General features: G+C 36.5%; 2 protein-coding genes across 2 annotated transcripts; both read left to right on the top strand.

The window, feature by feature from the left end:
• Positions 1 to 3,721: 3,721 nt before the first annotated feature.
• Positions 3,722 to 9,727, top strand: LOC121321045 (T-complex protein 1 subunit theta-like). Its single transcript, XM_041259957.1, has 4 exons — positions 3,722 to 3,838; positions 5,244 to 5,334; positions 6,134 to 6,213; positions 9,641 to 9,727. The coding sequence occupies exons 1-4, from the start codon at positions 3,779 to 3,781 to the stop codon at positions 9,725 to 9,727; spliced, it is 318 nt and encodes a 105-aa protein (XP_041115891.1). The 5' UTR covers positions 3,722 to 3,778.
• A 4,395-nt stretch (positions 9,728 to 14,122) lies between these two features.
• Positions 14,123 to 15,827, top strand: LOC121321044 (T-complex protein 1 subunit theta-like). The gene is made up of 5 exons (XM_041259955.1): positions 14,123 to 14,221; positions 14,304 to 14,441; positions 15,093 to 15,271; positions 15,459 to 15,525; positions 15,678 to 15,827. The coding sequence occupies exons 1-5, from the start codon at positions 14,123 to 14,125 to the stop codon at positions 15,810 to 15,812; spliced, it is 618 nt and encodes a 205-aa protein (XP_041115889.1). The 3' UTR covers positions 15,813 to 15,827.
• Positions 15,828 to 15,961: the final 134 nt, after the last annotated feature.

Below are 15,961 nucleotides of genomic sequence, written 5' to 3'. Positions count from 1 at the left end.
GGCTCTGAAACCTAAAATTCCCCCCTCCATCACAACTCCGGGTATATGTAAAAAGTGCCCTGCCCCTGTGTTGTGTTTTCTTGGTTGCATGTTGTGTGTTCGTACAACCCACAAGCCACTCACCTCTTGCGCTGGACTCGTCAATTAAATTATTATTATTATCTCATTATTATTTATATAGTCAATAGTTAATATCAGTTATCACCGTGTGGAGACAGAGGTTATAATAGTTAAAATATCAGCTCACCGTGTTTGTCTGTGTAGTCCGTTTTGTTTGTCTCTTTATTTTGGCGAAAGTGCCGTGTCCTGTGTTTTTTGTTTGTTACAACCTTTTTATTTACTGTTCTGTTCATTCATTAAATGCTGAGCGAAACCAATTGCTCAGCTCTACCCAACTCCACCTCTCTGTTGTTTATTTCCTGGTTCCTGTTTCTGGTCTGACGTCACCCACTACAGCCGTCTTTGTGACACACCCCCATTTTTTCGCCAGTTTTGTCTGGGCTGTGATAGTCATTCCTCCTGAGCACCCGAGGCAACACGACAGCATTATCAGTATAATGTATAGTTATATTATTTTTCCTTAAAAATGTCCTTAAAAATCACAGAAAATGCATGCAAGCTAAGAAATTCAAACAGTTTCTGTACTTCTCAATATAAGATTCCATGGTAGGATTTTTACTGTACTGGAAGTAATAAATGCTTATAATATTATAAGTGAATGAATGTCAGTATATAGTGTATATTTATATTTGTTCTGCCCATGGGAGTGATGGCATGATGCCATGCAAGCACTCTTGAGTTTGAGTATTGCATTATATTTTTTTATGGGGTACTGTGATAGAAATATAATGAACCTTGGTTGCAAATCTCCCTCTCGACCTGTACTAAGCGAGGACATAGTTTTTTTGATAGGCTAGCTTGACAATTCTTTCCCCGGGTCGAGAAGTATGTCAGTCTGGAAAAAGGCGATACTCCGGTGCAAGAACATATTGACCTGGAAGGGAAACAATGTAGCAGCCGCATATTGTAAAGGCAGCTGCATTCGTTTACCAAGGGGTCATGCATGACAGTATATAAGGGGGATGGAGAATTGTAATCTGTTCCTTCACATTTGGTTTGTAGTCAATAAAAGCCTGGAGGACAGTAAAAGTGTATTGTTGCTAGAAATCGAGAGTGTTGTGTTTTTGTTTGTTTGTAATTGTTTCATCTTGTACGTTACCAGACAGTTAACACAGTTCCGGAGCTGTCACCAGGGGCCAGCACGAAACCAGACAACACTGCACCTCTGTCACAAATAAAACTGTATTTGCACCACTAGCACTAATTCATGCACTAACAGACTTGTGAATGTGTTTTGGGTTTTGTGTGGGTGTATAATAGCAGGATTATTATTTGCGGGGTAACAGAGGGATTACAAATTAAGTAATACATATGTATTACTTACCGTCATTATTATTTACTGTTTGTTTTGCCTCCAGGCACTGGATTTTTTTGGACCTAATTGTCTAACTGTTCATAGACAAGTATCCATTTGGACATACTTGTAATATATATATATATAGGATTTATATATATATATATATATATATATATATATATATATATATATATATATATATATATATATATTGAGAAAGCTTCTCGAGATAATATGGCATTTGAATAATCTGGAGATTTGTATATAGCATTTTTATTGGTGGGGAAAAATCTGAAACTGTAGCAGGTTTTTATAACAACACACCCACTAGTTGTTAATTTGGTGTATCCAGACACAAAAAATGTAGATTTTAGTAGTGCACGTACTATACAACACATTCAAAAATTATCTGGTGAGAAAGATTAGATTTTAACCTCAAAGACAATGACTTATAGTGGGAAAGTCCTTCTCAGCGTTCCAAAAATTTGGAATATGTTAGTGGAAATATGTGTTTATGTCCAGTGACCTACTTATTGTTTTAATTTAGAATCACCTTTCACAAAGGCCATTAGATATTGATATCTGAGATAAAAGTATTGTGTTTATAAATATGTACTGTGAAAAAGTATTTTGGTGCATTGGAGCAATAAAACTTGGTATGCAGCAACAGCAGGCCATTCTTGCAGAGCCAGCAAGATAACACATTTGGAGGTTCTCTGTTCATAAACGATTTGCACTGAGTCATAGTTTTCCATGGAGGCATGGGTTTAAATCCTACTTCTGTTCTAACAAGCACTATTTTATTCTTAAACTATTCTTTATACAAACAAGTACATATTAACATACTTATAAATCCTCTGAATGATTATTCAGTCGTGTTGCTCTGTTCACCAAAATTCTAATATATAATGTGTGTTTTATGTTTAGTTTGCAAGGTAATTTTAATCTTTTCCAGTTGTCTTTTAAAATGTTTTGTTTGTGCAGTAGACAAAGGGGACATGCTGCCTCATCAAGGCTATGCTTACTCTCAAAAAAAGATTCTTACCCTTGGGCAGGTGAAGAGGCAGCCAATACCCAGGTCGGCACATGCAGGGTTAATGAGGATCGCGTGATGTTTCCAAGGCAGGACAGTCTAGTGCAAGATGACTGTTTTGCCTTTCATAGACTGCTTTGCTTGTCATATATTGTTTTGTTTTTGTTACTGTTATGTTATTGCTCAAAATGTTCTAGTGCGGGTGACAATGAGTTCAAAGCTGCTGTATTTGTGTGAGAGAGTTAAACTGTTTTCCTGAGCTTTGAGCGAAAACAACTCCTTATAGGGAGGACTTTGAGACTGTTCCATGATATTGTTGACGTATTAATCTGCTTAATATTGCTATGCTAAACATCTACAAGTACTGAGCCACCTCGTCTTAAAACTAAGAGAGAGCGTGTTCGTGTAACTGCTTCTCTTCCCTTGCGCGCATTGTAACTTATTGAACTGCTGCCGCTCGGAGTCATCAGTCATCATCATTTCATACAACAGGATAGATTTCCCCCTACTACAGAGGAAATCGTTAACATACACCTGTGGTACTCGACTCGTACGCCCTGGCCATTGCGGTATATCTTTCAGTCAGGTTCTAAATTAGTGAATTGACCACTTAAAATAATCAAAGGTCTTAAATGTGCAGTTTTGAGAGAAACACATGTTATAGCAAACATATTTTCATTTTAAAACATGATATCTGGTACTACTTAAAGTTAAAGGAAGCTCTCAGTTTATAAATCTTATTCTTTGGTTATGTTTGCACACTCACTTCCTGGGTCAAAGCATTACTAACTGAATGCATGTAAGTCAGTAAGGGAAGAAACTGATCTGATTGGTTATTGATAGGAAAAAAAAGTCAGTGAAATTGCACATTAGAATATATAATATATAATATATATATATATATATTATATATATATATATATATATTATTAAATATATATATATATAGGAAATATATATAAAAATTAATCTACATCCCTGGAACAAGCAATTCGTTTGTCAAACAATTGTTCGTAAGCTAGTTAGTTTCAGGTTTAGTTTACAAAACATAATATAGGTAAAATTACACAATTAAACAATAAAGCACAACAGAGTAAAACAAACCAAAAAAAAAAAAAAAAAAATTATACAGCCAATTTATGTTGCGTGCTACTGAAACGTTGAAAACATTAATTGCCTGAATTTTAGGCCGGTGATCAACTATCTCTCCTGTTGTGGTGCAATGATTCGGTGGTTGATTAATTCAGCCTGTCTTTTCTTTGCTCTGTACTCGATTGATTGCTGGTTTCCTTTTCCTCGCCACACCGGGTTGCAGAAACAGCGCAGATATGGCTCTTCACGTACCTAAGGCACCGGGCTTTGCCCAAATGTTAAAGGATGGCGCTAAGGTAAGAACTAGAATTATGTTTTTGCAATGATAAACTGGTACTCGACACCTGAGAAGATTCTGATTTAGCTTGAAAGAAACACCAAATTATTACCAAGACGCTGTGTCATGTGGGAAGCTTCTAGAATAAAGCCGGCTGATACAGGCCACAAATCAGAATTAACTCAGTCGTGATCATTTACTTCGTAACTCACTTCATAGTTGAGTACGCTTGTTATCTGCAACTGGAATCACAGTTTCGTATCCAGTAAAGCCAAGGTCATATAGGTGTATATTTTCACTTTGCCCTTATTGCGGTAATACCCATGTGCTGTCAATTGTTGATTCATTTTAACCGTTGCTTTCCATATATGGGGATATTAGACCATGTGTTATATGTATATATGTAAAATTTTGGCAATCGGGAATATACGCAAGTCTTCTCTAGTAAAAAATACATTTATACTGATTGTGATTATGAAATTTAAGATGGAACAGTATTTATTGTAGGTTTTTTTTAACCTTGTGAAAACACCAAAATGAACAAAATATCAGTGTGTAATTTTCACCTTTTCTTATAAAACTCAGATTCATTGCATTAGTATGTTTTTGTTCTCTTAGTGCCCAGGATACTGTGTGTAGTGAAGGTGTAATGTTTACAGCCACAGGGCGGGGATTCTTGCGGTCAGTTTGATCACTGAAACGGAGGTTGTCCGCCAGGCATGGACTTGTATATGCACCTATGATTATATTAATATGTCAATTAAGTAATAAAGTATTCTCATACTATTAACTGTTCTGCATTGATTCATTAAAATGCATAATTGCTGCAGATTCCAGCAAGTATTTTAAAATGCTTTAAATACTTTTTTCTTTTTTAATTTTTTGACTAGATGCCTAAATACAAGCATAAGGGTTGCATTCCCTTTTTTATTTTTCTGATTTGTCGAAAATGTGCTTAGTTGGCAGCACAAAACCATTATGACAGTTACATAAACAAATAAATCTACAGATCTAGGTAGGATTTATGCTTGAAGGCTATGGCTGTCACTGAGCTGGTCTAATGCTGTAGCCGTTGCACTTGTGATGGTAAAGGGGTCAGCTGTATCTAAAGATCAAGATTAATTCACGTAACGTTTCAGTTAGTGCATGCTCAGAATGGATTTAACATTTTTGTTCTTGGCTCCAAGTAAATTTACAAAATACTGTATAGCTAATGGTAAAGTCATATGTACATAGAATATTTAGAATGAGAAGAGATGATGTTCTGATTTAAATTGCTTTGCTTTATGACATCCACCTGACACAACATTTTACTCTAGTGCTTATATACGGGAAGGGAATGTGTATCTGGATTAATACAAGTATGGTGATTCAGTTTCAGTGACTGTCATGTTTTTTAATTCTGTTTTTCACTTTTATTCTAGCATTACTCTGGACTTGAAGAGGCAGTCTTCAGAAATATCCAAGCCTGTAAAGAACTTGCCCAGACCACACGCACAGCCTATGGTCCAAATGGTATGTGTGTTTTTTAGATCAGTGATTATTTAAAAAGCTAAAAGCTCCATAAAGTAAAATATTTTGTTATATTGCAAAGCAATGATTCCAGATAAATGATTCTAGATGATTACAATGATTATGATAAAAAAATGTGCTTCTCGTTTTGGTGAGTTTATTCACTATTCTGTTAAATAATTGTGTGTGTGTCTTGAATATAGCTTCTGTACTATGTATTCGTAATTATAGAGCTGCAGTTGCATTTTGTAACGTGTGGAGGGGTACTGTGTTAATTTAGTTTGACAGTTAGTTTGCCGTGTGTTTCATAATTTAGGGTAAGCAAGTTCAGCTGGTTTTTTTTTTATATGACAAGTTGTTTGCAGGTAAAGCGAACGTTTAATCAGTATTTTTAAATGCTAAAAATATTCTTTCAGAAATTGAGATTTCACAGAGAATTGGAGATTATTACACGGCACTGCTATTAGTTCATGGAAGTCGTGAAGTCCGTGCTCGCCATGAAAAAATACAGCATACAACAGCACAAATAAGCAATGCCTGTGAAGGGAAATGTACTCTTTCCATTTCATATGTTGATGCACAATGTCATGACTAGTAATTAATAAATATTCATTTATTGATTGATTCACATTGTCTTTCGCCAAGTCTTAGGGAACACTGCTTGCTTCCTGAGGGTTGTTCCCTTGGCTTGTAGTCCTACATGTTAAACGAAAGTGGTCACTCAAAATGTGGTCTGATTTTATGTTCTGAAGGACTCCATTGTTTGTGCTAAAGGGATTTATGATCTTATTTGTTTTTTCAGGTATGAATAAAATGGTCATCAACCACTTGGAAAAACTCTTTGTCACAAATGATGCAGCCACTATTCTGCGAGAATTGGAGGTGAGATATGTTTTAAGTTTAACACAGAGATTTAAAACCATTACACTGGTGTAGCACTACGGATTTCCTGTGAAGTGTCTTAAATCTTAAACCAAAAGTAAATCAATGTTTTATATACAAATAATTCTGTTATAAAATGGCTGTTTGTAAAAATAATTCTAACTACATTAACTTACTGTGTACAGTGCCTCCTCAAATGCGTACACTACACATGATTAATCTACATTGATCTACAGTTGCAGACAAAAGTATTGGCACCCTATGCTTATTATACCATAATTCAAGGTAATAGATTAAGGACAAGCATTTAGTAAACATTTTACCACTTTAATGAAACAAAAAGTGAAATACACCTTCTTGGAATTGAACAAATAATCTTTATCAAGAAAAAGATTTATTATTTAGTGTCTCCTCCTTTTGCTTTTATTACATCTTTGACTTTATGATAATTCTTAACCAGTATGTTGAATCCTGTTGGTGAAATATGGTCCAATTCTGTCATGCATATTTCCGTCCGCTCAGACTGATTGGCTACACAATACTTGTCTACAGCTTTTCCAGATCAGTGTAAAGCACTTCTATTGGATTGTGAGCTGGTGATGTCGAAACCCATTCCAGAACTTTTATCTGGGTTTTCTTCCAAGAATTTCAGAGTTGACTTTGCTGTATGCTTTGGGTCGTTGCAGCACACAACTCTTCATGTAAAAAAACAACTTACGACGTCTAAGGACAAGTCTAAGAACTTTTGTCAATCTACCTGTTCAAAAATACTTAAAAGAATTTTAGAAACGTATGTTCGAAGATTTTCATATGGTTTGAAAACAGCTCTTCTGTTACACAGACTAAATTCGGAGTTTCTTTTGTGGCTATTTAGGAACCCATTGCTTCTAAATCCTTGGCTGTTAGTCCTTTCTTTCTTTTTTCCGCTCTGGATGCTTCTCTGAAAGCTGTACACGACAATTGTTTAAAATAAACCACACCACAACTTTTTTTAAGCGTTTCAGTGGAATATGTTTTGTGGTACTTATTGATCTGATTGGAGCTTTTCATATTCCACATTCCTTTTGATGCTGTTCTGTAACCATTTCCCTTGTAATTTGCTACAAGTGCTTTGGCTTGACTCGCATCTGCTGTATTGTCTAAAACATTTCTCAACAATTCAACTCAATGTCTAAATATTTATTAACGACGGCTGTTTTTTTGTTTTTATTAATTTAGGGCTTCAGTGATTATTTTCAGCTATTTGTTTATTTTATTTTTTTAGCTTTTTTGTTTTACTGCAATGTTTGTTAGTGTTTTTGGTTTCTTTGAAAATATTGCTTGAGCAGTTATTGCACACTTAAATTGTCTGTACAGTAATTATTGGAACTGTCATTACGTGGTGAATTTAACAATGAAAAAATGAATACGATTAGAAGGTGTTAACACCCACCGTATCCACGTAGAATACCCAGACAATAAAACCTATCTACTCCACCACCGGGCATATTATTCTGGGTTTTCTGTGTGTGTAGGCATTTTTTCTGGGCTATTATTGTAAGTGGGGTTCCAACGTTTGGTCAAAATGTGCGGTGAGGCATTTCTTTTACCACTTATCATGACACAATTGCTATCATACTGTTTTAAACGCTCGAAATTCGTGGCGGGTACTAATTCTATTAGACATTATAGTTTTAAATCACTCGAGCAAGCGCGCCCGGTCTTCAGGAGGTCATGTAACCTCGGTTTAAATCTTGCAAGCGTGTTACAATCATCCAATAGAAATGTGGGAATGTGCTGCCACTCAGTAGTTTGGGTCGGGTTTAAAGTATTCAGAACGAATCAAAATGAGAAACAAGTCAGGAAGGCAGGATATTGCCCAGCAGCACTGGGAAAGTATTACTTCTTATTTTGTAGGTACTGTATTATTAATTTTTTTTCCAATCAAAATGGTAATATTTAACTTGTTTTATTCAAATAATAATGTAAAACGTCTGAAAATTACATCCCACGGTTGTGGGCTGTCATGAACAGATATTTGAAATTGCTTAAGTGCTTTTGTTTTTTTACAAAGATTGTTTGTTAAACTATCAGTAGTTGTGTATTTTAATCTGTCAAATGAATTAGTGGCTATTGTTCACTAAATGCTTATATTTAACATGCTTTCTTGAATTATATTAAGTGTAGGGTGCCAATACATTGTGTCTGCAACTGTAGTCATGTACACACGTGTATCTTTATTAGCGACTGCTGAGTGACAAAAATCCGGTGTATACGTGCTTAAAATCATCTTTACGTAGGGAATGTGAGATCTAATTACACTGTTATATTACATAGTGACAAATTTTTTTTTTGAATATATTATTATATATATGTGTATATATATATTCATATATAGATATATATAATATCGATATATGAGTATTATAGGTACATATATCTATTATATAATATTTGTACACAAGATATCTATATATATAATGTATATATTATATATATATATATATATATATATATATATATATATAATATATCTGTAGTGTGTGTGTATATTATAATATTCTATATATATATATATATATATATATATATAGATAATATATATAATATAATATATATATTACATACCCACAAACATTTGTGTGTGTTTGGACCACACAAGTTATGGATAACCTTAGTTAGTGTTCAATCCATTTGTTTTGGTTGAAAAAAAACTGTTTTGTTTTTTTTAGACCCCAACACAAGTCTGTTTAAGGGTACCACAAACACAATTATAAAGAAAATTTAAATTTTTACTATATTCGTTAAAAACAAAAAAAAAAAAAAAAAAAAAAAAAAAAAAAAAAAAAAAATAAAAAAAAAAAAAACAAAAAACATCTACAAAGTATCTAAAAAAAAAAATTGTAACAGTGTTGACATTGAAATACGTGCTATAGAATTTATTTTTTTGCCTCGTCGTCCACCTTTTATACGCCATTTTAGCAGATACAACCAAGGTGTCAAAAAAAAAAAAAAAAAAAAAAACAATAAAAAAAAAAAAAAAAAAAAAAAACAAAAAACAAAAAATAATTTCATAGTGATCTTGATATGGACTTCTATACTTTCTCTCTGCGACAACATAAAACACTACTATACCACGTCTGCCGTACCCACCAACAAAAGGATTCCCACATCCTCAACGCGAGTCTAGCTCTCACGCGGTCTAGTTTTACACGTAACTACTGAAATCGAAACACCTAGAATCCTCCTTTATCGAACATCCACACAAATCTACCTCCTCTACATGCAACTTAGCCACTCCAATACTCCGCGGAGCTCGCGAGTTAGGGGGATCATCGGATTGCGCGAATGCTAAAGTTTTTCTGTTAAAAATAATTCTTGTGTCAAGTTGTGCGGAAGCGCACTCCACAATTTTTTTTTATACGCTTTGTTACGAACCAATGCTTAGCTCACACGATCTAAGAAATCCAACTCTGACACGCGGCCACGCTCGGCCATTAGGGATGGCCCCATACACTCCAAGTCATCCGACTAGGCCAAAGACTCGCGGGTGCACCTCTCCCCGGCAACACTATGAACCCAATTTGCCTATGTCTAATCTTAGTCTTCTCTCTAATGTTATGTTTGAAAAAAAAAAAAAATAAAAAAAAAAAAAAAAAAAAAAAAAAAAAAAAAAAAATCCCAAACAATATGGTCATAGAGTAACATTGTCACGCCAAACTGTAATACACTTTTAACGTATCTTAAATACAAAAACGGAGCAAGGCACGGTGCTAAAATAGTGCGGTAAAATCGTCTGAGAGAGTGTGCCATTCAAGATGCATTATGAGCGACAGTGAAACCCCTTTCCCTTAGACATGTAACCCTTGATACAGTAATCACTACCAACCACATAGATCGTCTAATTGTTTTTGAGGTAACACCATGGTTACATCTGAAGTCTGTCCCGCCCCAAAAGTTAGAAATTCGATACGTATGGGGGATAAGGTTTTTTCAGATCCAGGTGCCCAGGTGGCACAGGTGACGATAGGGGTGATCAGACACACTACCTAAAACAAAACGTTATATTTTTCAAAGCAAAATTTTATTTTGCCCACACGATCCAACAACGTTTTAATTGTGGTACTATAACATTAATCGAATTATTAATTTAGTTGAGAGAATTTGGAGGCATAAGACATCCAGGTTAGTGAGTCTTTACTGTAATCCTGTAAAAGGAACTAGCGCTCTTTAACGTATAATACAAATGAACTAAATACTTGTGTGTTAATGTCTTTTTTTTTTATTTATTGTTTGTTTTATTTTTTTGATCCGTGCGCTATTTCGTTTCAAACACAAAGTGAAAGATGTCGTAGAAGATTCAGACTACAACTGCCGCCCTTTTTGCAGCCAATGACCGTTGAATAAAAATTTAAGACCACTGGATTTCTTTGTGGTCGCATGACTACGTTTAATTTTGTTTTTAGTAATGTAAATTTTTTGCGAATGGATCATAGATAAGTCTCACGTAACACGTACACCTAACAGGACGGAACAATGTGTGTTTAGTACTACTACGTCCCTTCCTTTTAAATAAACAACTGCCGAAGAGCGTTTCTGGGGTAAAAACACAGTTTAAAAAAAACCACGGTAAAACCAAAAAAACATTAGCTGCCATAAGTAAACTAGCGAGAAGGACACGAAACCATTACACGAATCATAACTCGAGTGTGTTAGGATAACTAAAGTGACCCTAAAAACCTTTCGATTTATTTGAGATGAGATGTGTCCGAGCAGGGCAGACCTTTTTTCTGGCGGACCGGTATTGAACCAAAAGAACTAAACCGGTTTATTGTAAGACATAAAACTGTTTAATTGGGTATTATGAATCAATGTGTATTCGAAATTACACACAGTAACTTTTTTAATTGATAACTAAAAACGTGCGTGTGTCGGTTTTTTTGTGTGTCCAGGCAATTCTCTTAATCGACCCTGTCAGTGGCAAATAAAAGTTCCCCAGTAAACGCAAGTTAGCCCGGGCGCGGTGTTGGGATCACCTCGTGTGTGCGCATGTGGTTAACGTATTGGACAACCCTGATCTAGTAGGATCCTAGATTGAGAATTTTAGAAAATTTGCAGCATTGGTTAGTCAGAACAGAAACCTGTCTAAAAGATTAATTTCCGTTAACTGTGTTACATTTGTTTTATTTTTATTTGGCTTTTGTATTTATATCCAAATAATCGGATGCAGTGTATTTATTTAAAAATGGGTAAATCCCGAAAATTAACTCGATAACAATATGGTCAAAATTTTTCATGAAAGTTTATTTATAAAATGGGGACCAATGTCCAAGAAGTCGGGGACGCCGAATCTTACTAGCAATAAGGAACCGTATGTTACGTTCTTGGTTCCCCCAAGCCCCTACCTTGAATTTGAAACAGAGACCAACAAACGTCCGCCCTCGGGAGGAGGCTATTGAACCTCTTCGCCGAAGAGGTACTACCCAGATCAGATAAACAAGAGGTTGGTTGATGTGTAAAAAAAAACTTTGACGCGGGGGTGACTAGGCCAGGGTAGTCCCTCCGGGAACTTGGCACTAAACATCGTCAGATAAGGTGGACAGTCGTGTAAAGTTTCAAGCAATGCGGATGTTTCGCAGTCCAAGTGTCGCGATGAAAGAATAGTGTAGCATATCAGTTGCTGGAGTTGGTGCATACAGTGTAGTCCGGGTTATATGGATAGTGTGGTCCTGATGTGGCCAACAGGCGGCGCGGATGGTGGGACACTAGACTGTACTGTCGCTGTTTTCAAAAGGGTGAGACCAGTGGTTAATTGTTTTAACCAAATGCACTTCAGTGAGTGAAAGCCTTCTCTCCAATAGGAACTTTAGATGGACATAGTTTAGGTTTGATATTTGGTGTGACCCACCCTTTGCTTTTAAAACAGTATCAGTTCTTCTAGGTAAACTTGCACGCGGTTTTTAAAGGAACTCTGCAGGTAGGTTGGCCCAAACATCTTGGAGAACTAACCACAGCTCTTTTGTGGATTTAGGCAGCCTCAGTTGCTTCTCTCTCTTCATGTAATCCTAGACAGACTCGATGATGTTGAGATCAGGGCTCTGTGGGGGCCATACCATCATTTCCAGGACTCCTTGTTCTTCTTTACGCTGAAGATAGTTCTTAATGACTTTCGCTGTATGTTTGGGGTCGTTGTCATGCTGCAGAATAAATTTGGGGCCAATCAGATGCCTCCCTGATGGTATTGCATGATGGATAAGTATCTGCCTGTACTTCTCAGCATTGAGGAGACCATTAATTCTGACCAAATCCCCAACTCCATTTGCAGAAATGCAGCCCCAAACTTGCAAGGAACCTCCACCATGCTTCACTGTTGCCTGCAGACACTCATTCGTGTACCGCTCTCCAGCCCTTCGGTGAACAAATTGCCTTCTACTACAGCCAAGTATTTCAAATTTTGACTCATCAGTCCAGAGCACCTGCTGCCATTTTTCTGCACCCCAGTTCCTGTGTTTTCTTGCATAGTTGAGTCGCTTGGCCTTGTTTCCACGTTGGAGGTATGGCTTTTTGGCTGCAAGTCTTCCGTGAAGGCCACTTCTAACCAGACTTCTCTAGATAGTAGATGTTTGTACCAGGGTCCCACTGTTTTCTGCCAATTCTGAGCTGATGTCACTGCTGGAAGGAACAGTGCTTCTGATTGTCTTTCTATCACAATGACAGTAGACGACGGTGTCATGGCTATCTGCTGCGTCTATGGTCCTCAACGTTGCCCGTTTCTTTTTGCTTCTTCAAAAGAGCTTGGACAGCACATCTGGAAACCCCTGTCTGCCTTGAAATTTCTGCCTGGGAGAGACCTTGCTGATGCAGTATAACTACCTTGTGTCTTGTTGCTGTGCTCAGTCTTGCCATGGTGTATGACTTTTGACAGTAAACTGTCTTCAGCAACCTCACCTTGTTAGCTGAGTTTGGCTGTTCTTCACCCAGTTTTATTCCTCCTACACAGCTGTTTCTGTTTCAGTTAATGATTGTGTTTCAACCTACATATTGAATTGATGATCATTAGCACCTGTTTAGTATAATTGTTTAATCATACACCTGACTATATGCAAGTGCCTACAAAATTGACCCTGACTTTGTGCAAGTGCTTTGATAGGTAAAGTGAAACAGTAGGGGCGACGGTTGTTAATTGATAAATACAATCTATTAACATGTCTATTTTTGAAATGCATTCTTTTCTTACTAACAGCATTTTTTCACACCTGCCTAAAACTTCTGCACATTACTGTAAACAATACAGCGTTACGCAAACGTGAACCGTAATTTGAACTACATCCGTTAAGAAATCGGTATGTAGTTACTCCAATGCAAATTTTAATCTTACTAGTGATTGCAGTTATGAAAGAAATAGCAAACTAGCTCTCCCAATTCTTTACCGAACGTTTTGTTGAGCTTCTCTAAGAGGGTCCCCTGAGCAACACACTAGAAGACGTCTTCCCTCTGGCAAAGACTATACGTTCTCCATACAGAAGAGACTAGTCGAAATGACGGTCATGCATACCGCAATGTTACTACCGTTACTGTCTGAAGACAGGAGTTTCGAGTAACGTGTCCGGCACCATGACAAACTTTGTTTGTTTGTGATTAGTTTACGCATAACCGCTTCACCATTACAATTGGGACATCGTAAGCTTTGACGATTGCATAAGAAGAAAACCGCCAAGAACAATTTTCACCCGTTAGGTAGTGAAAAATGTGTATACTCACTTGTAGTATACGTAAAGCATCGGTCCTTATCACGGAATAAAGAATGATGTTTTATTTATAAAAATGGTCATTTTGGTATTTACATCGGTATGATGATGGTGGATGGTGTTAAGTTTTGCTCAGTAGTTAATGTACGAATGCCTGCATATTCTACCTGGACTTTTATTTTATGAGTTTTTTTGTTAACCTGTGCTTTTCCTTTTTAGTGTCTATTTTTCCTGAATCTGGTAATTTCAATGTGGATGGAGTCCGAGTGTGTAAGATTGTGGTATGTATTTTTGAATCACAGAAGGTAATTGTTGTTTTTTTGTAAAGCCATGTATAATAACTTGTATTGTGCTTCCTGGAAGGGCTCTGGACTGACTGCTTCCTCAGTGTTGCATGGAATGGTATTTAAAAGAGAAACTGAAGGAGATGTCACGTCCGTCAAAGATGCAAAAATCGCTGTGTTTTCCTGTCCATTTGACTGCATGGTAACAGAGACCAAGGTAAAGACGCAGCTAAAGATGCTACACTACCACTGTTCTGAAAACAAAAATGATGATATATCACTATAAGGATGCTGCACATTCTTTTCTGGGTATCAGTTCTGTTTTTACTGACATTTTCAATTTAATGGGTAATAAAAAGAGATATTGTATATACTATAGGGGTGTGAAATTCATATCGCCTGATGTCCGAGACAAGAAGATTTGCTGTTATACTTTGCCTATTGGACAAATATTTTTTTTAAGCATTTTGTCTCTTGGACAAGAAGTTTTTCTCAAATCTCAAAAGAGTTTGGGGCCATAGAAATAAAGGCAATCATCCCAAGGAACCGGATGACCGTTAGTCAGATCGGCATTGTACATGAGAGACAAGAATCTCCCTTAGTGGTGTCGATTATGAGGACTGCGTAAACCACCGGCCAATAGAGTCTGGACATCCTGACTTATCATGTTTTTGCTGGACACAACAGATTGTAAACTAACTCGATTTTGTACGGAAAGATTCTCTCTAACATCGGTGCAAAGACTCCTCGAGAACAACTTTTACCAAAAATTGGTAAAAGTGGGAAGTTGGCTACAGTAGTTTAAGTCTACCCTCATTTGTTATTGATGGTTTTCACTGAAAACAATTTTATTTTTTGTATCTCATAGGGGACAGTATTGATAAATAATGCAGAGGAACTGATGAGCTTCAGCAGGGGAGAGGAAGATATGATGGAATCTCAAGTAAAAGCCATTGCAGATGCTGGTGCCACTGTGGTGGTAACAGGGGGCAAAGTGGCTGATATGGCTCTTCACTATGCCAATAAGTACCAACTTATGGTAGTCAGGTAAAAAATAACAGTTTAAAAAACCCACTTTATTTAAGTATTGAAGTATCTAATATCACCAGTTGTCACTGCCAATGAGAACTTAACCTGGGGCTATTAGGCCATCCTAGCTGTTGTAATAGAAGTTAATGAATTGTGCAGTATCTACCTTGTAAACCTGATTAGCATTTGGTTGTCTTTGCTACAGAATGAACTCCAAATGGGATTTAAGAAGGTTATGCAAAACAGTGGGTGCCGTGGCGCTTCCCAGACTGGTAAGCTGTAGCATTTGTTCAAGACTTTTTGTATATTCTGTAGTTTTGGGGTGGTGCTTTTGTATTTGTGTATAAACTTAACAAATAAAGTACTAACATTGAGACATTTAACAATGCATGATTGTACCGTTAACACCATTTTGTTTATTTAGACACCACCTACTCCAGAAGAGATGGGACATTGTGATAGTGTTTACCTGACAGAAGTTGGTGACACGCAAGTGGTGGTCTTCAAGCATGGTAAGTTCCAAATGGTTACTGGAATAGACTGGCTAACAACCGTTTGAGGTAAACTTCTGTGTATAAGCTATAAATGCCTTTTAGAAGATATATACAGTTGACCTGTTCTCTTCCCTGGGTCAGCGGGAGCACTGTAAAGCAGAATTCTGAGCAAGCAGAATGTCTTGCATAAAATAATCTTGCAGGAAATGCATGT

Source organism: Polyodon spathula, chromosome 9, assembly GCF_017654505.1.
Source record: "Polyodon spathula isolate WHYD16114869_AA chromosome 9, ASM1765450v1, whole genome shotgun sequence".
Taxonomy (NCBI): domain Eukaryota; kingdom Metazoa; phylum Chordata; class Actinopteri; order Acipenseriformes; family Polyodontidae; genus Polyodon; species Polyodon spathula.
This window is presented reverse-complemented; position numbering and strand designations above follow the sequence as displayed.